The sequence below is a fragment of the Thalia democratica genome, chromosome 6 (genome assembly GCF_965202585.1).
Source record: "Thalia democratica chromosome 6, ktThaDemo2.hap1.1, whole genome shotgun sequence".
Taxonomy (NCBI): domain Eukaryota; kingdom Metazoa; phylum Chordata; class Thaliacea; order Salpida; family Salpidae; genus Thalia; species Thalia democratica.
Window position 1 is genome coordinate 59,501,242 of NC_139170.1, and position 26,312 is coordinate 59,527,553.

Here is a 26,312-nt window from a genome sequence, read left to right on the forward strand (position 1 = left end):
TCTTAGAGTATGGGTAATACCCGGTTTAATTAATTGTTTATTTAAAATTGGATTATATCGTTTAATTAGTAGAGCTTCACTTATCAGGGTCTCAAATTTATTTCTACATTCTTTTAAAATTCCAAAATTATTTACAGTTATCTTTACATTTTTACAAACATTACAATTACTAATATGGTCCGATACAGATGTGTTGCCTTTTAAATGTTCTTTAATTCTTTCTACTAATGGTCGTGAAGTGAATCCAATATACTTGATACTCTTAATAAAATAATAAATAATCTGGTTACAAACATTATAAACTTAATTCGAACCTGCGAACACACTTAAGCTACTTATATTAAATATATTTTTAGCAAATGTTTTGGGCAGATCATCAATATCAGAACATAGTGTTAAAAATCCAATATTTGGAAAATGTATAATAAAATTAGACTCAAAATATGATGAAATTAAATTTTTTTTGTAAACTAATCAATATTAAAGTTAACTACATTCAACTAAACGAACCAAATTGAAGTAAGCAGAAATAATTTGATCAATCATTATCTTTGTTGAGTTAATCTATTTTGGTTTTAGTTTGGTTTCTATCTTTTATAGTTAATTGTTGAATTTAAATGCTTGACAACGTTTTGTTTTTTTCTTGATTAACTATTTTTTGATGTAAATATAAGGCTTATAAGTTTGAATTTCCGTTTTTAATTCAAAGCACAAGTTTTTAAATAACTTAGTATTGTAATAGAAGTAGTAAGCAAAAACATCTTATAAATTTGGAAATGGGTCAGAATTACACAAAGACAAAAATGCACGAGGGGCAGAATTGCACTAAGAAAAAATTGCACCACGGCACAAAATTGCATGAAGAAACTTTTGTACGAAGACAAATTTGCACGGTGGGAAAAAATGGCACTATAGCAATTTTGCACAAAGGGTCAACAACCATGGCCACCTGGTTTATCCAAGTAGAGTTGATGATTCGGATGAATTATTAATGGATTGGACATATTCCAACATCGACGCAGAAGTCAACAAAAACATGCAGAAAGTATTTAATGGATTGCAAATTAAAAGTTACCAAGAACCCACCTTTGTCACTTCTTAATCTAAGGTGCTCAGCACTACGGATTAAGTGGAATGCGGGAAACCCCCGAAGAGCCGTCTTAGGAGGTACCAGGATGGAAAAGCCGAAGATTCCAGGAAAAACTGGCTTGAACAACTAACCTGTGAGGATTTTGTGAGGGAGCAAATAAGTAATGAAAAGCAATAGATGAACATTGTAGTAGTTAATTAGATTTTTATACTAAATAATTCATTCACATATTTTATATTGATCGTCATCAATAAGTACTAATTTAACAAGTATTAGTTTGTGCTCTGAATTTTGGATTTTTATGTTAATATATAAATTTACTGTTTATTAACATGTGCTTCCTTCTTTGTTTCAAGTAAACTTGTTGTTTTATTTTTTACTTTCAATTAATTCGTTATGTGAATTATGTTTATGTGTCCTAGGTTTTGATGCCTAGGTCCATTATATGGGCAATAAACCTACAATAATATTAATTTTAAAAACTATTTATATCCTTAATTTACGTTAAACTAAACTTAGGCTTATTATAACTACTGTGAAAATCTAATTTTTCCATTAATTTTAAAGAATTATATACTCTTTAAAGATACTCTTTTAGTGCATCTTTTTGTTTTCATCTACTTTGGCTAGTACTAGAACATATATTGTAATGTCCATTATAGATTGAAAAGTTTTACAACTTTATCAGCAATCTAATCAAATACAAAAATTGTTGCCAAAAAATAAGTTTAATAAAGTCAATTAAATACAAACTTTAATTTATAATAAATTATAAATGATACTTATTTTAAAAGTTTGTAAAAGAATTATTGGTTTTTAAATATCTTGTAAAATGTAAAGCTAAATGGTTATTAACTGAGTATTAACGTAATTAACTAAATAATAAAATTAAAAAATTACATACATTAAAAACGATATCACCTATTTCAAAACTATTTTTTACTATGTCATAAAAATAATATATGATTTTATTACTCGGACTTTGTATTAAGTAAAAAAACTACTAAACTCTACTATGAGCATAATTATTTTTTCATAAAGTAAGAAGTTATGGTCTTGTCAAAACCATGTTATGTTATGTTTTTTAAAACTATACTATTTTTTATTTTCTTGTAAAAGAACTATATGATTATAAAAAAGCATAAATGTGCTCAATTTTAGAATAGATTCTATAGATCTAAAAGGTAAGTAACAAATTTCAAATACTACTCACTAGATAGATTTTTTGAACGTTTAAAAACTTTCTAATAAATATAAACTAGTTTAATCAATAGAAAACATAGTTGAAACAAACTACTGTAGTTCCTTCGTTGGATCGGATAAAGAATTAATATTTTTTAATTCCTTTGACCTGCTCTGTGAGATGGCTAAATGGTGTGGCTTCAGTGATTTTTCTTTAACATTTAAACTTTTCGGTTTCTGATAAACAAAGTTTTGGACGGCGAACGTTACACTTTCTAACGTTCAACTCGCTGTAAATAAAGTCGTTTTAAAAAAAAAACTAAATCTTTGGAAGACTCAAAAACACGACCTGTTTGAGCTGACTTTAGCTTAGATAGTCCATCTTAATTGCTATTAACTTAAACTTTCAATTAATATTAAGTTTCTCTATCTTTTTTATAAAGCTATTTGAGCTATTTTTATCAAAATCATCAAAAAAGTCAAGTAAAAAGTCACTAAGGGAAACATTTAAAAATAAGAAGAACTCGGTTGTATCATAATTTAAAAGCAAGATCCAGATTCAAGTCCGGCTTGGTAGTAATTTTACATATCTGGTAGAATGCTAATCAAAATTAAATTTAAGACAATTTTGTCGTTTAATAACACCAAAGTTTAGTATTAAACTGCAAAGAAAGTTTTATCGAGAGTCCGGGTCTGGCGACTTTCGCCGATAATATCTTTGTAAAATTGAAAAAGTTAAGTTGCCATAAATAGATTTAACAAAATTGACAAGATTGCTCAGATGCTTCATTGAATTTATTTCTTTTGATTTGCATCATAATAAACTTAAAAAAATAAAACTACAATTTTATTAATTCATTTTAAATAGTAAAAATGCAATCAACGTAAATAATAATAAAGCAAAGAGTAATTAACAATAAATAAATACTTCTAATTACAATGCAACTAAAAAAACAGAATTAAAAAACAGAGCAACAACTTATAAAACAATTTAAGAAAACAACTAAACAGTTTAATCAAAATGTTTATGTTTACAAAACTAAGTTTTTCTTACTAAAATGCAATTAGATTAAAGTTTAATTAAATTTGAAATGTAAAGACAATTTTTAAAAATTTTAAATCTTTTTAAATAATAATTACAAGGACATTTCAGGTTATTTGCGAAGTGTTTAGCAATAGCGGATCTTTTTGAAGCATTTATTATTCTAATAGATTTAGTTTCTTATTACTCTTACAAAATTCATCGATACTCTTGTGTAAACCCAAATTGTGTAAATATAAAGATTTGATTATACTGTTTCGTTGTTTTCATAAATTGCTTTATAAGCTGATACGTATAAATTTTTTTAGTTGCATTGTAATTAGAAGTAAATTTCATGAAGATACTTTTGAACGAAGGGATGAAATTGCACGAGGGGTTCTTTTTGCACGAGCATACAATTTTGTACGAGTTGATTTTTTTTTTAATCTGATCTTTTTTAATTCTTTTATTCTATCACTTTTTTCCTAAGCTTTAGCTTCGGTCGGTAGTTTTTTCTTTTTAATTAATTAATTTTACTTATTAATTTACAAAATACTTTTTATTAATTAATTTTTATTTTTATTTTTACTATAACTGTTACTCCTAACCCTTGCCCTCGGTCAATAACTTTATTTTTATTTATTATTATTATTCTTTTAGTTTTATTTTACTTTTATTTTTCCTGTTTTATTTAACTGTCGAGCAAAAGTTGAGCCTTGTTCTAGATCTAGACTGTCTTTTTGTAATTTTGTTTCCTCGTGCAAAAGTACTTTCGTGCAGTTTTGTTCAGTTGTGCAATTTTGTCTTTGTGCAACTCAGTAATCTTGTGCAATTTTAACCCATTTCGATTTCTAAGTAGTCCATAATTTATGAGCGACTTATCTATAACTCGAATTTAGTTTTTTTTTAATGAAACACAAAACTATTTTCAACATCAGAGATATTTCTATGTTTGCTCTTATTATAAAACTATTTAAAATCAGCATAGCTAACTGCTAGGTACTAAGAACTAGACAATTCAAATTTTAAATTTTGCTTGCTAGCAACACGATTTAAGACACAAACATCATTTATCAGCGAAGAGCAGTAAGTTCATCTGTTTTTATCAAAAATTTTCGAAAATTTTCTTACAAAACATGCCACAAAAAACATCTTAAAGTATTAGATTATCATTGATAAATTAAATAAAAACACAACTTTTTTTTTAATTAAATTTATTTAAATATTTTTATAAAAAAAATTACCAATAACTGCATTGTTCGTGATTTGTCTAAAAGATAATTATCCAATGAAAAATAAATTCAATTTTAGACGAGTTTCTTTTCTACCAAAAAATAACACATATCGAGTTTTTATTTTGTACTTGTAAATGTTGAATGTTAGACAACTTTAAGAATAAAAGCTTCATCAGTGTTTCATTTATGGATTTGACAAGACACAAAAATATAGTAAGTTAATTTTTGTTAAAGTTATCAAAAATTGTTTGTATTCTATAGCACTTTTTTGTATTAATAAGTTGAAAAAAAATTCTAATGTTCATATCTTTCTTAGTTTTTTCATTGTCTACTACTTTTCTACAAGTTTACTTTATAGAAACAACAAGTCTTAAAAAAGGTAAGTCAATTGTTTTGACTGTATTTAAAATTTGTTTTAAATTTATAATTTCTACTTTTTTTATGTTATATTAGGATTAAGTTATATGTATAAGTGTTTTCAAGATTTTAAATTTTGAATAACAAGGTTCTTGATATTTCTTTTTTTATAATATTAAATATCTTCACTACATTCAATGATCCAAATGTAAAAAAAAAATTGACTAGCTATATCCCATTCATCAATTTAACTTACCTTTGCTACATTAAAAAGTTTAACAGTAAATTAATCAATAAAGCTTAGATTTTAACAAAGAAACTTTTTTCAACCTAATTGATATTATTGTCAACTTTGATAGTCATAATAATACAATAGGCACACCACTTTTTTTATATCCTTAACAGGGTTGCCTTTTTACCTGGAATCCTCGAAAAACCTGGAATTTGTCAATTTAGGAAAAATAAATCTAGAAAAACCTGGAATTTAAGAAATTTTGAAATCAACCTGGGAAAATCTGGAGTTTAAAAAAAAAAACCTGGAACTTTTAAGAATTTAACATGTTTAGATGTAAAATTTCCCTTTGACCCAAAATAATTGTTATATAGATTAAAAATTTTTGTCCCATTAAAATTTTTTTAATTAAGAAACACATTTTAAGTAGCTTTAAAATATCTTTTCAAACTTTTAGTACTATTTAGCAGAAATTCTTGTCTTAAATTTAATTTTAAACTTAAAATAGACCCTAAAATGTGAATTTTTTAAAAACCTGAAAGAAATTTGAAAAACCTGGAAAAAAATTTGAAAATTGAGTACCAACCCTGCCTTAAATATAGTTTACTTTTACAACCTATTTTTTTATTGTCCTTTTTATCTGACCTGACACAAAATTCCAATATCAGTTGGAGCTTAAAAAAAGGATTATAGATCAGGTACTAACATGTTTAATATTAGCTCAAGAAATTTTTATTTTTTAAGTATAAAACACCTAGATGGATCTAAAATATTTTATAAAGCATATAAATATTAGTCTAGTTTTGACTTTTTAAAACACCAAATCTCAGGGGAGGACTTATACATATAACTGTTTAAGCTTTGCTGATTTAAAAGTAAGGAAAGTTAATCTGATTTTTTTTTAAATTTTTTAATTATATCTTAAAAATTTAAATTTTTTTTTTATTTAAAGCAAGTTTGAAAAGTTTAAAAAACCTTAGGCTAGTTTTTTAATCTCAAAATATTTTTCTTATCATAGATTTTCTTCATTGTTACTTATGTTTAACTCAATGGTCTTTAAGCTAAACAAAATCTGTGCACCCCAAACATAAGTAGAAAATTTGTGCATCCCAATTTACAATTTTCTCATAATGACTTTTTTTGCTCTTCATCTGCAGCTCCAGAATATCTAGTGTAAAATTCTAAATTACTATTACAAAAAAAAACACCTATGACTTTTTTTTTTTCTTCTGCATCTACGGCTCAAGTCTATTTACATAAGTTTAAAATCTCATTTCACACACACTAAAGCAAATTTAGTGCACACTAAAGTAATTTTCATGCACACTAGTGTACACCTAGAAGACCACTGTTCTAACTGCTATTATAACAGTTTTAGACATTTAACCTTGATTAACAGTTTCTTCAATTGTGCTAATATTACTAATATTATATAGTTAATTTAAACGACTCAGACTAGCTTTGATTAAATCTGACAACTTTTTTTGTATTCCAATTAAAAAGTTGTGTTTTTTAGGTATTATATTTTAATGTTACTGTTATGATTTATTTCTACCTTAGGGCTTGATTGAAACTTTTTTATAATAAAATAAACAAAGACTGACTAAATAAACTATGATGTAGCTCAATCTTGTGCTTGTTTTTAAGGCAAGACGTTTTGCTTTAAGTTCAGGCAAAACTGTATACTTTGCTACATTGTAATAAAATTTTGGTTATAAAAAAGTATAATAAGCCAAGACAATTTCATTGCATTCAATGCAGTTTTTGTCATTTTTTTTTTTTGACAAGTGGAGCCCCTGTAACATTTATTAAAAACAATTTTGTTGGTATCATAGGTAAAACTAAAAAAAATATATTTATAACAAACTTCAGTATTATTAGCTGTGTTTCAAAGTTAATAATTTTATTTAAAGGTAAAATAGTGGCATTTTGTGAGTTTTTGATTTGATTTAGAATATAATAACACTGCTTTGTAATTATGAACTAAAAATATTTCAAGGTTTAAATAGTTTCACATTTAGTGCATTTTTCCACTGATTCAATTTAGCTTATCTTTTAAAGAAAAATATCACTAAAAATTAATTAATTTATATGAAAATTTTTATTCAGATTTTTACTAGTAGGTGATAAAATAGGAAAAACAACTAAAGGTTAAGTTTATAAAAGTTGCCACAGTTTTATACCAATCTGTACTTTTTAAAATTTTTTAAAGATCAATTCAGGTTGGCTAAATATATTTTTTTTAATTTCTTGCAAAACTTAAGCTAGTTTGGAATTATATTTTTAGCTTACAAATATGTTTTTTAGATTTAATTAGGAATAATTAGCTTTCAAGTACTTTTATTTATATATTCAGTTTTTGAGTTTTTTAACCTAAAGAACTATGTAAATTTCTATATATATTTTTTATTTTTTATATTGTTTTGTTTATTTTTTTTTTTATTATTGATTTTTTTGTACACATTTGTTTTTTCTTACATCTCAGGATAATTAAAACAAGCTGTTTTTCTTACTTTTACATTTACTTGCAACCCTTTAAATATCCAGCTCAAGTTATCACTATAATTCAGAGTTGCCAGAAAAATTCAGGCTGGTTAAAGTTATTTGTAAAAACACTCAGGCTGCCGAATGATTGTTTGAATTTTCTTGAAACATGTGTCTTTTGTTGTGCATGTTTAATTTCTTTTACTTTTAACAATTTTCAAAAAACTTATAACTACTAGTTGGTTGCAACTAATACAAGTATTTGGTCAAATATTTTAAGTCACTAAGCTCAACTTTAATTTCAAAGCAGTCAAACTTGATAAAATTATACTGGTTGAAATTTATCAGACTTGTTTTTAATTAAAACTTAAAAACTATTAATCTCTTATTTTTTAAGCACCTTCATAGATATTTATCAAGTTTGATCAACTAGATTTGTAATACGGCACTATGGTTACTTTTCATCAATATATTCTAATTATCCTTACAACTTTGATATAAAATTATAATGCTTTGTTTGCTGCCATTAAATGCAAAACTTAAAAATAAAAAGTATACCTAAATATCCAGTGATGCACTTATCTTTATTTACAGAATGTTATTTTTTATTTTGAATACTTGAAAATTTAGTTTTATACTGTTTTACTTAAGCTAAACTTTTCTAATTAATATTTTTTTCTTAATAAATGTTTTTTATAGGTTCAAAATTATGTTTTAAACTTATTCCGTGATTTAGCTAACACAAGTCAAGGTCGATTTAAAACTTTTTGAAGTAATGTTTAACTGAAGCTGGATAGGAAATTTTAAAGAAATTCTTGCACGTTTTAATTCTTTTTTTGTAAACTTCAGACTAGTTTATTTTAAATTGCATTTTGTTTTTTTCACTTATTAATTAAGGTTTCAATATTTATTAGTTAATTTTTTTTTGGAAGTATTTTAGTTATTCTATTATACTTAATAATGTTTTGTTTAAGTTTTTGTCCTTAAGTACATGCTATTTTTATAATTGCTTCCATTGAAAAAACAAGTTTGATATAAGTAACTAAATCTCAGTTAAAAATGTTTTAATGACTGACCTAAAAAAGATTTTCGCAACTAACAAAAATATTTTATACTAAGTACGGTTTTAAAGATGTTTAAAATAAAAAAGCCTTGCTATTAAAGATTTAAGATAAGTAAAATGTGCTTAATTAAAAATAAAGCTAAAATGATGAAAAAAGGAAATTTAAGAAAACTTTTTTACTGCTAGTGGTTAACCTTGGAATTTCATATACTTGGTAAACTAAGTTTCAAGAAGGTAAAGATGTGTATTTTATTTACGAAACAGTTTGTAACATAGTTGAGGATAACTAGGGCTAATTGAAACATAAAAAAAATTAATGCTGACGTACGCTTTTATTTTTTATTTTTTAAAGCGGTTAGTTTTGATATTATTTGACTATTTTCGACATCATTTGTATTGAATCTTAAAAATGTTGTATTAAAAAGCACGAGCATCAACTTAGTTTGAGAGTGATTTTTAGGAATTTTAAAAAAATCTCCAAACTTAAGACCCAATTATGTCCTTATCTTAATAGCAATGAATTTTTTTTTAATTTAAAAAATATATGATCCATACAAGTTTTACCTAAATTCTTAGAACTTGAGCAAAAAATCCCTCAAATAGTGTTGCTAAGAATTTAGGTAAAACTTGTATGGGTCATATATTTTAAAAGCAATAATAAATTGGGAAAAAATATTACAACATCATAAAACATAACTATACGAGTCTGTTGAAAATAAAAATTAGTAAAAAAATAATGTATTTTTGCATAAAAGGCCGTATATCTGAAATACGAAAATCGTGCAAAATTAGAAATTTTTCGAAAAGTTTATTTAGGCTTTTGGTATAAAAAAAAAAAGAAAAAAAAATATAAAAAAAATTATAGCATTATCAAACTCATTTTGATAAGTATGTTTAAAAAAAAAAGTTGAAAATAAATTATTATTTTTTAAGAAAAGCTTGTATAAATAAAAAACTAGAAAAAAACACAACGTTTTTAAAGGGGCCCCAATTAGAAAAATCAATACCCAGTTCAATGGATTTTAAAGAAAATTAAAGACAGAGGACCGTTCTTTAGAATTAAATAAAAAAATTTTAATTAGCCATTAAGATAAGGACATAATTAGGTCTTAAGTTTGGACATTTTGATAAAATTCCTAAAAAACTCTCTCAAGCTAAGTTCACGCTCGTTCGAAAACCAATGCATTTAAAAAGTAACTTACCTATTTATTAAAGTACCTTTAAAACATTGTTAATCGTTTTTTAAATTCATTGTTTTTGTTAATAATCTTTTTCGTGTAAGTACTAAATTGTAAATGTGGTTGAATTTAGAATAGTTAAGTTTAATTAGTTTAAACTTGTTTTTTTTTCAAAATGAAATAATTCTAACTTAAAACTATTACGATGCGGAATGTGAAGTATCCGCAGAATCAAGTACACAGACATTAGCACGAAATAGATAAATATATATATATATATATATATGTAATATATATAAAGATGACCAGCAACTCCAGCTCACAACGGAGTCAATTTTTTTAATGCCACTACATAATTTTTAAATTTTATTCTTTCTATTCAAATCTAATGATATCAACAACAAAAAAAAAATTAATACTTAGCTAATAATACATGTCAAGTTAAAATGTTATTGTTAAGTAGATATTTAAGATAGGGATAGGCAAAGTTTTTAGTCGGCGGCCCAAATGTGAAAAATATTAGAAATCGCTGATTAGAGCATTTCAAATTTAGTTAATTACAAAAATTTTTAAACTCTATTTGACAATGTGATAATTTTATCAGACTGTTTGTTACTATGGAAGTTTCATATATCCTATAAATTAAGTTCAAGACTATTTTGCTCTTAATTTTTATTTCCAGAATACTTATTGTACATTAAAAAATTGGTCTAACTGGACAGATTTATATTTCTCACGAGCTTTCAAGTTTTAAGAATTGCGGGTATCCAAATAAAAGTTGTAAATATTGGCGGACATAGCGAGTATAAAAAAAAATCTTGTAAAAATCAGATTGAAACAAAAACGCACATTGAAAAGTCAAAAAAAAGAAACCATATAAGCTTATGGGAGTTTTATTTATATAAGTAAAAGCTAATTTCAATCGACAAAGCGCATAAAATGCTACAGTCTCCTTTAGACTATCAAAGTAATTTACGCGTTTATTCCCACTAGAGGCACCATTCTTCAATTTTGGGTGAACAAAAATTATTTTTCATGTGCACAGCTTTCAATCAGCTTAAAGACCACTGACTTATACTATATTATTGTAGACTCCCACAACATTAAACTTCTTTCAAATTTAAGGAAATTCTTTTTTAATTTTATATGTAGTATTATAATGTAATCCATATTTCGATATTTTCTTAAATATAATATAGTTTCATTTGAGAATTGGTAGGTAAAAGTTTAATAGAAACGAGAAAAGGAGTGTTTTTATCGTAATGAACAGTTTTAAAACAATTGTTGTTTTTTTTTGTTATTAACACAATTTTTTTTATAGTTTGTTTTTTTGTAAATAACCATACTACTAGAAAAAAAAAACTTCTAGATGAATTTTACAGACTAATTAAAAACTTAAATGGGTCATTGGAATCGTCATAATGATCTACAAAATCTACCAAATTGGTTTCGTCGATTAGTTGAATCAAGAGATCAATTAGAACAACAACTACCACAACAAATACAACAACAACTGCAACAAGAAAGACAACAATTACAACAACAACTACAAGAACAACCATTACAGCAACAACAACAACAACAACTTTTACAGCATTTACAACAACGAGCACAACAATTAGAACAACAACTACCACAACACCTACAACAAGAAAGACAACAATTACAACAACAACTACAAGAACAACCATTACAGCAACAACAACAACAACTTCTGCAACATATACAACAACGAGCACAACAATTAGAACAACAACTACCACAACACCTACAACAAGAAAGACAACAATTACAACAACAACTACAAGAACAACCATTACAGCAACAACAACAACAACTTCTGCAACATATACAACAACGAGCACAACAATTAGAACAACAACAACAACAACTTTTGCAACATATACAACAACGAGCACAACAATTAGAACAACAACTACCACAACACCTACAACACGAAAGACAACAATTACAACAACAACTACAAGAACAACCATTACAGCAACAACAACAACAACTTCTGCAACATATACAACAACGAGCACAACAATTAGAACAACAACTACCACAACACCTACAACAAGAAAGACAACAATTACAACAACAACTACAAGAACAACCATTACAGCAACAACAACAAGAACTTCTGCAGCATTTACAACAACGAGCACAACAATTAGAACAATAACTACCACAACACCTACAACAAGAAAGACAACAATTACAACAACAACTACAAGAACTACCATTACAGCAACAACAACAACAACTTCTGCAGCATATACCACATCGAGCACAACAATTAGAACAACAACTACCACAACACCTACAACAAGAAAGACAACAATTACAACAACAACTACAAGAACAACCATTACAGCAACAACAACAACAACTTCTGCAACATATACAACAACGAGCACAACAATTAGAACAACAACTACCACAACACCTACAACAAGAAAGACAACAATTACAACAACATTTACAAGAACTACCATTACAGCAACAACAACAACAACTTCTGCAGCATTTACAACAACGAGCACAACAATTAGAACAACAACTACCACAACACCTACATCAAGAAAGACAACAATTACAACAACAACTACAAGAACTACCATTACAGCAACAACAACAACTTCTGCAGCATATACAACAACGAGCACAACAATTAGAACAACAACAACAACAACTTCTGCAACATATACAACAACGAGCACAACAATTAGAACAACAACTACCACAACACCTACAACAAGAAAGACAACAAATACAACAACAACTACAAGAACTACCATTACAGCAACAACAACAACAACTTCTGCAACATATACAACAACGAGCACAACAATTAGAACAACAACTACCACAACACCTACAACAAGAAAGACATCAATTACAACAACAACTACAAGAACTACCATTACAGCAACAACAACAACAACAACTTCTGCAACATATACAACAACGAGCACAACAATTAGAACAACAACTACCACAACACCTACAACAAGAAAGACAACAATTACAACAACAACTACAAGAACTACCATTACAGCAACAACAACAACTTCTGCAGCATTTACAACAACGAGCACAACAATTAGAACAACAACTACCAAAACACCTACAACAAGAAAGACAACAAATACAACAACAACTACAAGAACTACCATTACAGCAACAACAACAACAACAACTTCTGCAACATTTACAACAACGAGCACAACAATTAGAACAACAACTACCACAACACCTACAACAAGAAAGACAACAATTACAACAACAACTACAAGAACTACCATTACAGCAACAACAACAACATCTTCTGCAGCATTTACAACAACGAGCACAACAATTAAAACAACAACTACCACAACACCTACACCAAGAAAGACAACAATTACAACAACAACTACAAGAACTACCATTACAGCAACAACAACAACAACTTCTGCAGCATTTACAACAACAAGCACAACAATTAGAACAACAACTACCACAACACCTACAACAAGAAAGACAACAATTACAACAACAACTACAAGAACAACCATTACAGCAACAACAACAACAACTTCTGCAGCATTTACAACATCGAGCACAACAATTAGAACAACAACTACCACATCACCTACAACAAGAAAGACAACAATTACAATAACAACTACAAGAACTACCATTACAGCAACAACAACAACAACAACTTCTGCAGCATTTACAACAACGAGCACAACAATTAGAACAACAACTACCACAACACCTACAACAAGAAAGACAACAATTACAATAACAACTACAAGAACTACCATTACAGCAACAACAACAACAACTTCTGCAGCATTTACAACAACGAGCACAACAATTAGAACAACAACTACCATAACAACTACAACACTAAAGACAACAATTACAACAACAACTACAAGAACTACCATTACAGCAACAACAACAACAACAACAACTTCTGCAGCATATACAACAACGAGCACAACAATTAGAACAACAACAACAACAACTTCTGCAACATTTACAACAACGAGCACAACAATTAGAACAACAACTACCACAACACCTACAACAAGAAAGACAACAAATACAATAACAACTACAAGAACTACCATTACAGCAACAACAACAACATCTTCTGCAGCATTTACAACAACGAGCACAACAATTAGAACAACAACTACCACATCACCTACAACAAGAAAGACAACAATTACAACAACAACTACAAGAACTACCATTACAGCAACAACAACAACAACTTCTGCAGCATTTACAACAACGAGCACAACAATTAGAACAACAACTACCACATCACCTACAACAAGAAAGACAACAATTACAACAACAACTACAAGAACTACCATTACAGCAACAACAACAACAATTTCTGCAACATATACAACAACGAGCACAACAATTAGAACAACAACTACCACATCACCTACAACAAGAAAGACAACAATTACAACAACAACTACAAGAACTACCATTACAGCAACAACAACAACAACAACTTCTGCAACATATACAACAACGAGCACAACAATTAGAACAACAACTACCACAACACCTACAACAAGAAAGACATCAATTACAACAACAACTACAAGAACTACCATTACAGCAACAACAACAACAACAACTTCTGCAACATATACAACAACGAGCACAACAATTAGAACAACAACTACCACAACACCTACAACAAGAAAGACAACAATTACAACAACAACTACAAGAACTACCATTACAGCAACAACAACAACAACTTCTGCAGCATTTACAACAACGAGCACAACAATTAGAACAACAACTACCACAACACCTACAACAAGAAAGACAACAATTACAACAACAACTACAAGAACTACCATTACAGCAACAACAACAACAACTTCTGCAGCATTTACAACAACGAGCACAACAATTAGAACAACAACTACCACAACACCTACAACAAGAAAGACAACAATTACAACAACAACTACAAGAACTACCATTACAGCAACAACAACAACAACTTTTGCAGCATTTACAACAACGAGCACAACAATTAGAACAACAACTACCACAACACCTACAACAGCAAGGACAACAATTACAACAACAACTACAAGAACTACCATTACAGCAACAACAACAACAAATTCTGCAGCATTTACAACAACGAGCACAACAATTAGAACAACAACTACCACATCAAGAAAGACAACAAGAAAGACAACAATTACAACAACAACTACAACAACTACTGCAACATATACAACAGCAAGGACAACAATTAGAACAACAACTACAAGAACTACCATTACAGCAACAACAACATTTGTTTCAGCAACAACAACTACAACGACAAGAACAACACCACCAACAACAACGACAGCTACATCTACAACGACAACAGCAACAACTATGGCAACTGTTTCAACAACAACAAATGCAACGAACAGGTCTGACTACTGAAAGAATTGAAAGGTTCGAACATTTCACTGCCGACAATTCACTAGTCGGCGAACAATGTATCGTTTGTCTTGACGATTTGCAAGTTGATATGGATATGGTTCGTCTTGACTGCCATGTCAGCCATTATTTTTGCAAAAAGTGTACATATGCTTGGTTTAAAGACCACAATAAATGTCCTTTGTGCAATCAAATTTTTAACTAAAGATAGTTAAATCTAACATAGTGCTTTATTAGTTTGTTTATTAGTGTTACATGTAATAAAATCTAGTTGTTTTTTTTTCTTTTAATAAATGTAACCTAGTACATATAAAAAAAACACCGAAGTTTTAAATATTACACTTATAATTAATATTTTTACTATTGTTTAATATTGTATATCAATTAGATAAGGTTACTCAAATTGTTCATTAGTTAAAGTATTACGCTTAAGTGCCTATATAATTATACAGCTATACAAAATATGTGATAATACATACTAACTTTGTCATTTTAAAAGACTACCCTTAACTTTTCTTAAATGTGGTCAATGTGGGTAACTTTTTTTGCGTATCGTTAGTTAGAGTTTTAAATTTTTATGTTTTTTTTGTGTGCGTTTTTTTCTGTAAATTGACTTATTTTCCATTTTACGAATGAGTAGTTCTATGGTAAACAAGACCCGCTTAAATTTTTTCCTAAAGTAAAATTAAATGGTAAACCTCTTGGAAATGTTGCCCGAACTTAAATTTCTGTTATGGGATGTGACACTCCACTTTTTTGCCCTTAATTTTTACCCTTAAGAATTTTTACATAAACCTAGGCTGCAAAAATCTATAGTAGCATTGTAAAAAATCTTTTTTGGACTTAATTTCAAATAAAACCCTAAGCAAGTTCTTCAAACTGAATAAAAAAAAATCAGCAGAGAAAGTGTAAGGACGTAGTCCTTTATTTGAATTTCCTTACACTAAATAATAATAATTTTCATTTGAATTTGTCATTTTAACCGACGTTTTAAAATATATGACACATTTCCTCCTTGGAAAGTTTTTTCATATGTTGTTTATTTATTTCTTCGAAGTTTCCGCGGAAAAGAAATTATTTGCCGAAAAAAAAAGCCGATTCTCTCAAAATATTGGTATATAGGCACTAGTTCCGTGGACGCAACGGCTTTTGTTTTGGTCTTTGTACCGTAAGTCAAGTTAAGTTACTAAGTTACTCTAACAACATTTTTCGGGTTGTTTCTTAGGAAAAAGCGAAAATTTATTACGTCATCATCGTTCCAGTTACGTCATTTACTACGATCGTGTCGAAGACAAGGCTAATCGAGCACCATTGTTATCTAGTTCAGGGTCATTAGTTCACCATATTTCGAAGAGGTCGATCCAGATTTATATAGTTTACTCCAATTTCCCCTGGGTTTCGTTTACTAAACGGGTTTTCTCCCCCAACACCGACTACTTATTCGTGATTGTGTTAGTATCGTTGTGTGTTATATAAAAAATTATTAGCCTCAATCGTGTTAAATATCTAGCTTAAAGTCGAGATCAAAAACTAATTTTATTAGTTTTCGAACTCATAGTTTATTTATATTTTAGAAATTTCCCTTTCTATATACTTATTTACTACTTTAAAAAATCTAAAAGTCTTAAAACTAGTAGTAGATAATAAACAGATTAACAGAACTAAGAACAGAAAGCCTTCTTACCTAATTTATATATTTAGAATTTAAAAACTTATAACAAGTAATTTAAACAATAAGTACTAATTAAAATAAAGGATACGAAGCTTAACTTTCTATCCTGTATTAGTATTTAAACGCTCACGCATCAAGTAATAGAAAGAATTTAAGATAATTTCCCGAACCGGCAACTAGAGTTTGTTTTGCTGCTTACTTAACTTGAGTTCCTCACACATTTAGAAACCTTTAGTTTTCATACCGCGAGGTATCCTAAGTGCATTGAGCCTAGCGTTTGGAAAACGATAAAATTATTTAAATAGCAGAAAGCTCGTTACTCCCGCTTGGCGTTTAGAAGTATACTTAGTAACATAGAAATTATTGATACCTCCTGTAATTACAGTAGCTGCTTGTACATCCGAATCATAAACAGTATAAGAAAACAACGACTAGGTTAATTAACCTCGGCTCTAGCGCCCAAGTTGAATATTTAAGGTAAATATGCATTTTCCAAGTTTTCCATTTCATACGTGTCTGAAAACTCGAATATTGTCCCACAAACACTTTAAAGCCATGACCCGAAGAATAACGCGCGCAGAAAGATAGGCGCCGAGAACAGTTCTGACCCCACTCCTTCAGGTTCGGACCCTGAAGGTTCCCAGGCAAACCCCTCAGCTAATAGTGGCTGATCCTCGATCATACAAACCCTCAACCAAACACTTTTACAGTCAATCTCGATGTAATGCCGAAACTTCCGAGCAAACTGACGAAAACAAGTCTGCCAAAATCGTTGAAGGTAACATATTCTTCCAAAATGACCGTATACACGATGAGGACAACTCAACAAAAAACACCCTACATGCATTAAATGAAAAAATAAGAAATCTATAAAATTAATCGATAAAAAGCCTGATTTTGAAAAATTTTACGATATCTCACGTTCAGGGCAAGATGACAAAAAAATCCTAATAGAAAAAATCAAAACCCTTGAGGAAAATCAAAACAATTACGAACTGATTATAAAGGATATTAGTTTTGAGAACGATAAACTGCGTGATGAGCTAGACCAGGGGTCGGCAAACTGCGGCCCGCGGGCCAATTGCGGCCCGCGAAGGGTAAATCTGCGGCCCGCGAGCACTTTATTTTTTTGAATGGAATGCAGCCCGCGAGAGAAAATTTTGTGGCCCGCGAGCATGTAAATGTGGCCCGCTGAGCAAAAATTTATTTCAAGTTGAGTTTTTTTCGGTAATTCGATTTAATTTGATTAGTTTGGTTTTAAGTCTCTGTATAACATTTAAAAATAATTAGAAGAAATTACTGCTTTAGTTAAGTAATTATCTGAAAAAGAGTGTAAAGAGTGCTTGAATTAGATAAGTTATTTATATAACACCTATTTATTAAATAAACTAAATGCAAATGTTTTCCATTTTGTACAAAAGTAATGCACAGTAATTCACTAAAGTATCATTTCTTTATAGCTTAGATATTCTTTTTCAGCATTATTTAAACCAAAGTTTCTTTTATAGATTTTTTATTTGTAAATGTTATATTTTAGTGTAAAAGCATTTAAAATAACATAGTAATAAGAAATAAGGTTTATTTAATTTTTTTTACACATTTTAATAACTAGAAGTTTTCTTTGAACTTAAATTAATTTATATGCACACCAACTTGAAAATATACTCATATTTTAACCAGTTTTTATTTAATACTTTAGTTAGTTTAGGTTTAGTTTATGCATAATTTTCTCACATTGTTGTTTCTACATGTAATATCTAAATTTGTACAGACACATTTAAAACAGTATATATGACATAAAATAAAAAATTTTTTAAGTATACATTTTCATTTTCAAACATTGTTTATGTCAAACTAAGTTAAATTTTATGCCTTGCATATCAATAGACACATTTGCTGTTTTTTGAGCTACCTATTTAATATAAACTAGGTTTAGAGATGGTAAATTTATCAAGTTTGTTAATCCTAATAGTTCAAATTCAAGCAAATAAACAACTAAAAATTGACACACACTCAGACTATCACTATTTGAAGACTTCAAATCTCAGGCCAATTAAGTCTTTTTATAATTTTATTGGCTAGAATTGCTGGCATTTTAGCTCGAAAGAGTGGCAAATTAAACTTATGATGAAAGTTTTGCTCAATTCACAGTGTTAGTTTGAGTTATAATATATGTTAAATTTTAAGTCTTGCAGCTGATATAATTCAAAATATTATTTTTATTATTGTGTACATTTAAGTGTGAAAAATCTGTGTTGCCAAAAAATTTGAATCCCGGAAAAGCTTTGAACTTGAAAATTTATGCTTAAAAGTTCTGGAAAAAAACTTGAATTTGAGAATTTTTGAAAAAACCTGGAATTTCAAACAATTTTTACATGTAAAGTAATGAAATTTCAATTTCACACAAAAAATTTAGCAAATAAACATTTCTTTATTATAAAATATATTAAAGTAGCTTAACAGTGTTTTTTAATAATGATATTTTATTAATATTGATAAAATTTAATACACTTTTTAAACTGTAATTAAACTTTATACTAAAAATAAAAGAATGAATTGTACTTCCAAAAACTTTGTATTGGTGCATTGCACCTTTATTTGTGAAATTTCACCGATTGGTGTGCTTCGTGTTGGAACTAAAGCAAAAAATTCTACTAAAATGTCAAAGTTAGTAAAAACATCTCTAATAAAAATTCTCAGATCAGCAATAGTTTTTCTATTAGTGCTCTCATGTTAACATATTGATTAAAGTCCTAATTTGATTTATGCGACTTTATAACCTTAATGCATTTCCTAAATATGATTTTTTGTTGTCATTGAAAAAATAAACAAAAGTTTTTCATTACTGCCAACATATCATTCTTTAAAAAAGTTTTCAATTATAAACGGTATCTCATTTTAAATATTAAATTTTGCTACTTTATAACTTGCCCTAACAATGTTTTCTGATAATTCTGTAGTTACTGAAGATAATCATGTGCTTTGTTGGAACTAAATTTGGTGATTTGTTTTTTTATCGTTTCTCGCAATAAGTCCTAACAACGTTTTTTTTTTTTTTTTGTAGCTCGTCTTATACTTCACAACTAATATTTTTAAATGCAATATTCTTATTGCAGATAAAGAATTGCTATAATAATAAATAAAAAATAAGATTTTATATTTCGCTAATGACTCAATAAAGTTTTATACTTTTGTTAAAGTTGTTTAAGAAACTTAGTTGTCGATTCCAGCTGACTTTTACTTTTTTTGGCATGTAATTTATTTACTGTTAATAACTTTCGTTATTTCTTTATGTTGTGAACTTTGTTTTAACTGGGTTGCTACACAAACAGGCTATTTTAAAAGCTGGAAAACTCAAGTTTGTATGAAAATTTTATTTGAAACACTTTAAAGAAATCTTTTAATTCCCAGAATAGTTTTTATGACTGTAGTGTAGTTTACTAATTGTAGTTTTTCTTGTTTTCTTACACTAAGTGTACTTTTCAATGATGATGATATTTTTACTAGGTATTTAAGCTTGATTAAAACGATTTATTAGCTTTTTTAATTTTAAAAAACTTAGGCTGGTTTGATACAACTCAGACATTTTTGCTTTTTAAGTGGCAACCATGTAAAAGGCTTGTTACTGATAAGATATTTTATTTAAGTATTTGAGAATTAATTATGTTAAAGAATTTGTTCTAGCTTTTTAGAATACAAACAGGTATTAGTTTTATTAACATAAATAATTACTAAATTTTCAAATGAATGTAAACTATTTAACACGAAAAAACTTTTTTTGAAGTAAATACTCTCAAAAATATGAAAAAAGGGTTGATAATATAACAAATATATAAAATTAACCCATAAATTGTCTTTTAAGTTTGGTTTTTATAGAGAGTTAGGTTGTAAGTAAAATAACAAAAGTATTAAGTTTAACTTGTTAAGTGCTTATGAAAATACATAGTTTATTAACAATTAAGTATATTAGTCAAAGAAAATTTTATTGTAATAAATATTAATTTAAATAGGCATTCTATGTATAGCTAAAAGTCATTTAAAATCATAAGGTGAATAAAAGTAAAACTTTTCTCTAGTGTTACTAAAACTAAAAGTTTATTTAAATGTCACTAAAACTAAAACTGCGGCCCGCGAAGACTTTGTAAACTTGAAATTTTGCCCGCGACCACCAACTGCCTGCCGACCCCTGAGCTAGACAATAAAGAAAAAACAGATTCAGATCGCAATGTATCATTTGATAAAACAAATACCCACCCTAATACAAAATGTGTTAATAATTTAGAAAAAATAGTAGAGTTACTAACGAATAATATGCAAAATAACAATATTTCACAAAATAAAAACAACTTTAACAATCCTTGAAGTAGTCTGGGTCAAGAAAACAGCATGAATTTCGATAAAGTCATAAAAAATTCAAACGTTTTGAAACCATTAAAAACCCTCGGGAGATGTTTAACTACTTCAAAGAAGAGTTTCATCGCCTGGATATACAAAACGATAAGACGAAATATAACATCTTGATAGAACGATGGCCTACGACCTATGTGTCAAGTTTTTATAAACTTATTTGTAGGAAAAATTCCCAAATACGATAACACTACCCCTTTTAGCGTATACCTAGCAGACGTAACAAATTGGTCAGAAAGCAAAAAAAAAAAGTTTTAATAAAAATTTTCGAATTCTATTTTGCACCAAAACGAATAAAATCTAAATTAAAAGAAAGTTTCGACGAAAGCCACGAGACTTTTGTAAAACAAATTAGACGGGCGTGGAATAATCGACAAGATGAACCGCTTAACCCTAGCCCAATAAACTCTGATAAGACACAAACAACCTAAGAGATTCACTAGATCAGATGATAACAAACATTATTTTAGCAAAAAATAATAATAACAATCAAAGACACTATTCACAACGAGCAAATCAACACAAAAATTTTAATAACAAAAATAAAGGCAGGTTGGCTGTCCAGCGCCCACTTTTTTGTCCTTTCAACGTCTCTTTCTGATCAGTAACTCCCTTTTTTCACACAATTTTTGTATAAACGTTATACTTATATATTTATTTCATTTCAATAAAAAATTATAAATAAAAATGTTAAGATTTATACAAAAAGTTTTAAATGAGTAACATTTATATTTGATTTTTTGGTTTTTATTTCAAGTAAATAATTCTTAATTTAATTATACATTTTTATAGTATATTCCTGTTAGATTTAATACTTGTGTAAAAGTTTTAAATTGTAAATTATAATATTGAAATATACATTAAAAGGAAAAAAAAAGTGGGCGCTGGACAGCCTGCCTGTTTGATTTCGGCTGCCTGTCCTGCGTACCAAGTTCACGTCCCAGTGGAATTACAATCTCCTTCTGAAAAAACGACCTAACAAGGTTTACAATCTAATGCACATCGCGCTAACAAGAGTGCTAGCAGCTGATCGCATTATTATATACTTGCGTTTAGTACAAGTTTTTTAAGTTAAAAACTTAGTACATCAAAGAACGGTAATTTTATAGAAAGTATGTATTTACAATTTGTACTTTTCTGAACAACACAACTACTTTTTAGATCGTAAACAAAGAAAATATGGTATTATTTTTTAGAAAAAGACTAAGCAATTTAAATGTCCTTATAAAAAATAAAAAATATATTCAATACTTGATATAAAGTTACGTCACAATAAAATTGTATATTTGTATCATTTAAACTTAATAAACTTGAAGAAAATTCACTAAAAAGTCCTCAAAATCTAAAGTATATATGTTAGTATTCATTAGCTATGCAATTACATTAACACAGGGTGGGCAAAGTGCGATCCTAAAAGCCAAAATATGCGGTTTGCAGGGTACTTTTCTATTGAAATAAAAAATTATGAAACAAAAATAGTGGTTAAACTCACAAGTATGCTCTAATTTCAGTAATCGTTATTATAAATGATCTTTTATAGCTTATATAGCTGAAAATAGTTGTTTTTGTATTGATCTTCAAAACTCTTTTATAAAAGCTGCAGCCCGTAATGAACTTTTTTTTATACAGTCTTGAGAATAAATTTTCCAAAGAAAACTTGCCCCTGCCAACACATGCCTTAATACTAACGGAAGTTAATATGAATTTCATTAACTTGTAACTTTGATCATCGTCACCAGAAAACTAAGATGAAAAAATATAAAAGTAAATTGAAAACTTTAGTCTTTTTTATTCTTAGGGTGCTGGTAATAAACATATGCTGATCAGATTTAACTTGTAATCTTTTATGTTAAAACTGACAAAACTTTTGTTTTTTTCTTCTTCTAATTCTTTAAAAAGGTAACTGAAATATTATTTGACATCTCTATTTATTTTTATCATTAAAAATTAGAAGACAAAGGCAGCATATTTTGGCAGTTGGTAAAAAAGTAGGTGAAAACGTATTTAGTGTTTAGAATCTTTTAATTTCATTAGTTAGTATTTTACGTTATCACTCAGCTTAAGAATTTAATCTTTACATTTGACATGATATTTAACAACCAACTATTCTTTTCAAACTAATTAAACAAGTATCTTTTAAACTGCATTATAATTTAATTTTTAATAAAAGGACTTTATAATAACTTTTTTTTTGCCAACAATTTCTGTATTTGACTAGATTACTGATAAAATTGCAAAACTTTTGAATCCATAATGGAAATTATAGTATGGTTGTTCTTTTCACTAGCCAAAGTAGATGAACACAGAAAAAAGCAATAAATGAGTATTTTAATTAAAAATTTTTTAAAATTAATGAAAAAAAAATCGATTTTAACAATACTACTGATATACCTAAAATTAGTTTTAAGTAAATTAAGGACATAAAATAGTTTTTAAAAATTTTGTTATTGTAGGTTTATTGCCCATATAATGGACCTAGGCATCAAAACCTAGGACACATAAACAGAAAGACACATAACGAAATAAATGAAAAAAAAACAACAATTTCACTTGAAACAAAGAAGGAAGCACATGTTTTTAAACAGTGTATAAAACTTATACATTAACATAAAAAGCAAAATTCAGACCACAAACTAGTACTTGTTTAATAAATACTTATTGATGACGATCAATATGAAATATATGAATGAATTATTTAGTAAAAAATCTAATTAACTATCATAGTGTTCATCTATTGCTTTTCATTACTTTTTTGCTCCCTAACAAAATCCTCACAGGTTAGTTGTTCAAGCCAGTTTTTCCTGGAATCTCCGGTTTTTCCATCCTGATACCTCCTCAGACGGCTCTTCGGTGGTTCCCCGCATTCCACTTACTCCGTAGTGCTGAGCACCATGACTTAGGATTGACAAAGTGGTTCTTGGTAACTTTCAATTTGCAATTCATCAAATAATTTCTTCATGTTTTTGATGACTTCTGCGTCGATGTTGGAATATTTCTAATCCATTTATGATTCCTTCGAATCATCAACTCTACTTGGAGAACCCTGCTGGCCTTGGTTGTTGACCCTTTGTGCAAAATTGTTATAGCGCTATTTTTCCCATCGTGCGAATTTGTCTTCGTACAAAAGTATCTTCATGCAATTATGTGCCGTAGTGCAATTTTTTCTTAGTGCAATTCTGCCCCTCGTGCATTTTTGTCTTTGTGTAATTCTGACCCATTTCCAAATTTATAAGATGTTTTTGCTTACTACTTCTATTACAATACTGAATTATTTAAAAACTTGTAGTTTAAATTAAAAACTAAAATTCAAATTTATACAGCCTTATATTTACATCAAAAACTAATTAATCAAGAAAAAAACAAAACGTAGTCAAGCATTTAAATTCAACAATTAACTAAAAAAGAGAGACACCAAACTAAAACCAAAATAGTTTAATTTGACAAAGATAATGAATAATTAAATTATTTCTGCTTACGTCACTTTGGTTTGTTTAGTTGAATGTAGTTAACTACAATAATGATTAGGTTGCAAAAAAATTTTTACTCTCATCATATTTTGAGTCTAATTTCATTATACTTTTTCCACATATTGGATTTTTAACACTATTTTCTGATATTGATGATCTGCCCATAACATTTACTAAAAAAATATTTAATATAAGTAGCTAAAGTGTGTTTGTTGAATTTCAGGTTCAAATTAAGTTTATAATGTTTGTAACAAGATTTTTTGAACTAACTCAGTTGTTTAACGTGAAAAACATCATACTAAATATTTGCTATTTATTTTTGTTTTAAAAGAGGCAGAAAGTAGATTTAAATATTGCTTATAAAAACAGTATTTAATTTGAACTGTCAAGATTTATTGTATTTTTTTTTATCCTACTTTTAAACAAAATGCTTTATGTAATTAAAATGACAAAAATATAAAAGTTTGAGATAAAAGTGTGATAAATGCTGCCTTAAAAATAAAAGTTATTATACAAGAAAAGTTTGTTTGGGTAAAATACTTTTTAGATCTTATTTAACTGTTACCTAAAAGACTGGTGAACATTTTATGGAAGAAACCCATGTAACCCGCATAAAGATTAGATTACTATACTTATTCTATAGTATGGTTGTAACATACTTTAAATCTACAATATAATTTATAAATAAATAAGAACTTTAAGTTAACTTATATTCATAATAGGTAATACTTAGGGCTACTTTATTTTAAAATAGGCACGATATTGAATAAACATATTGTATTAATAAAGAATATGTCAAAAACTAAAACTTAAGAGCATCATATTATAGAAAATACTATAAATGTGGTCAAAACTTTAAAACAAAAGTTAAATCTAACAAGAATATATTATAAGAACTTATAAATAAATAGAGAATAAACTGCTTGGATTTCAAATTAAAAAACTCTTTCTAAGAATTAAAGAAAGTTAAAAAAAAACTTTAAATTTAAGAGAAAAAATTAATATTTCTCTTTGAACAACACGTTAACAACAGCAAGGTGGTCTAGAATGTTCTACATAATTCAGTATTCAACTTAATGGAACAGCAGTGTAAATGGTATTCCATTACAAATCTTCAAACTGTTTTTGAAAAAAAATAGCTAAATACAGAATCTTAACACGGTAAAACTGTTAATTCAAAAGTAAAAAAAAATTACAAACATGTGTTGTTATTAAAAAAAATAAGCTAAAATAAGAAATAAGAAAAAAAAATATTATACGTGGTATAATGACACATATATGCGTTTTATAACTCTTTATAAGTATAAAAATAAAGAGTTTTATTTTAACAAATGACTACCAGTTTTTATGTTTTTTTTTTTACCTTTAAACGACCGAGTAGTTCGGAATCAAATATGTTTAAGTTATTGATGACCTCTTATCTAAAAGTCATCAATAGCCATTGCT

General features: G+C 27.9%; 1 protein-coding gene across 1 annotated transcript; it reads left to right on the forward strand.

Moving 5' to 3' along the window:
• The first annotated feature begins 11,241 nt into the window (after nt 1-11,241).
• LOC145839272 (uncharacterized) lies at nt 11,242-17,865 on the forward strand. Its single transcript, XM_082946869.1, has 4 exons — nt 11,242-12,009; nt 12,097-13,449; nt 13,978-15,420; nt 17,614-17,865. The coding sequence occupies exons 1-4, from the start codon at nt 11,242-11,244 to the stop codon at nt 17,863-17,865; spliced, it is 3,816 nt and encodes a 1,271-aa protein (XP_082802995.1).
• Nucleotides 17,866-26,312: the final 8,447 nt, after the last annotated feature.

What these genes read in the sequence shown, in the direction of transcription:
- LOC145839272 (XM_082946869.1), top strand. Translation starts at nt 11,242, where the DNA reads ATGGGTCATTGGAATCGTCATAATGATCTACAAAATCTACCAAATTGG. An exon ending in TGCAGCATTTACAACATCGA is followed by an intron (nt 13,450 to 13,977) that starts GCACAACAATTA and finishes CTACCATTACAG; the next exon opens with CAACAACAACAACATCTTCT. An exon ending in TGCAAGTTGATATGGATATG is followed by an intron (nt 15,421 to 17,613) that starts GTTCGTCTTGAC and finishes CCACTCCTTCAG; the next exon opens with GTTCGGACCCTGAAGGTTCC.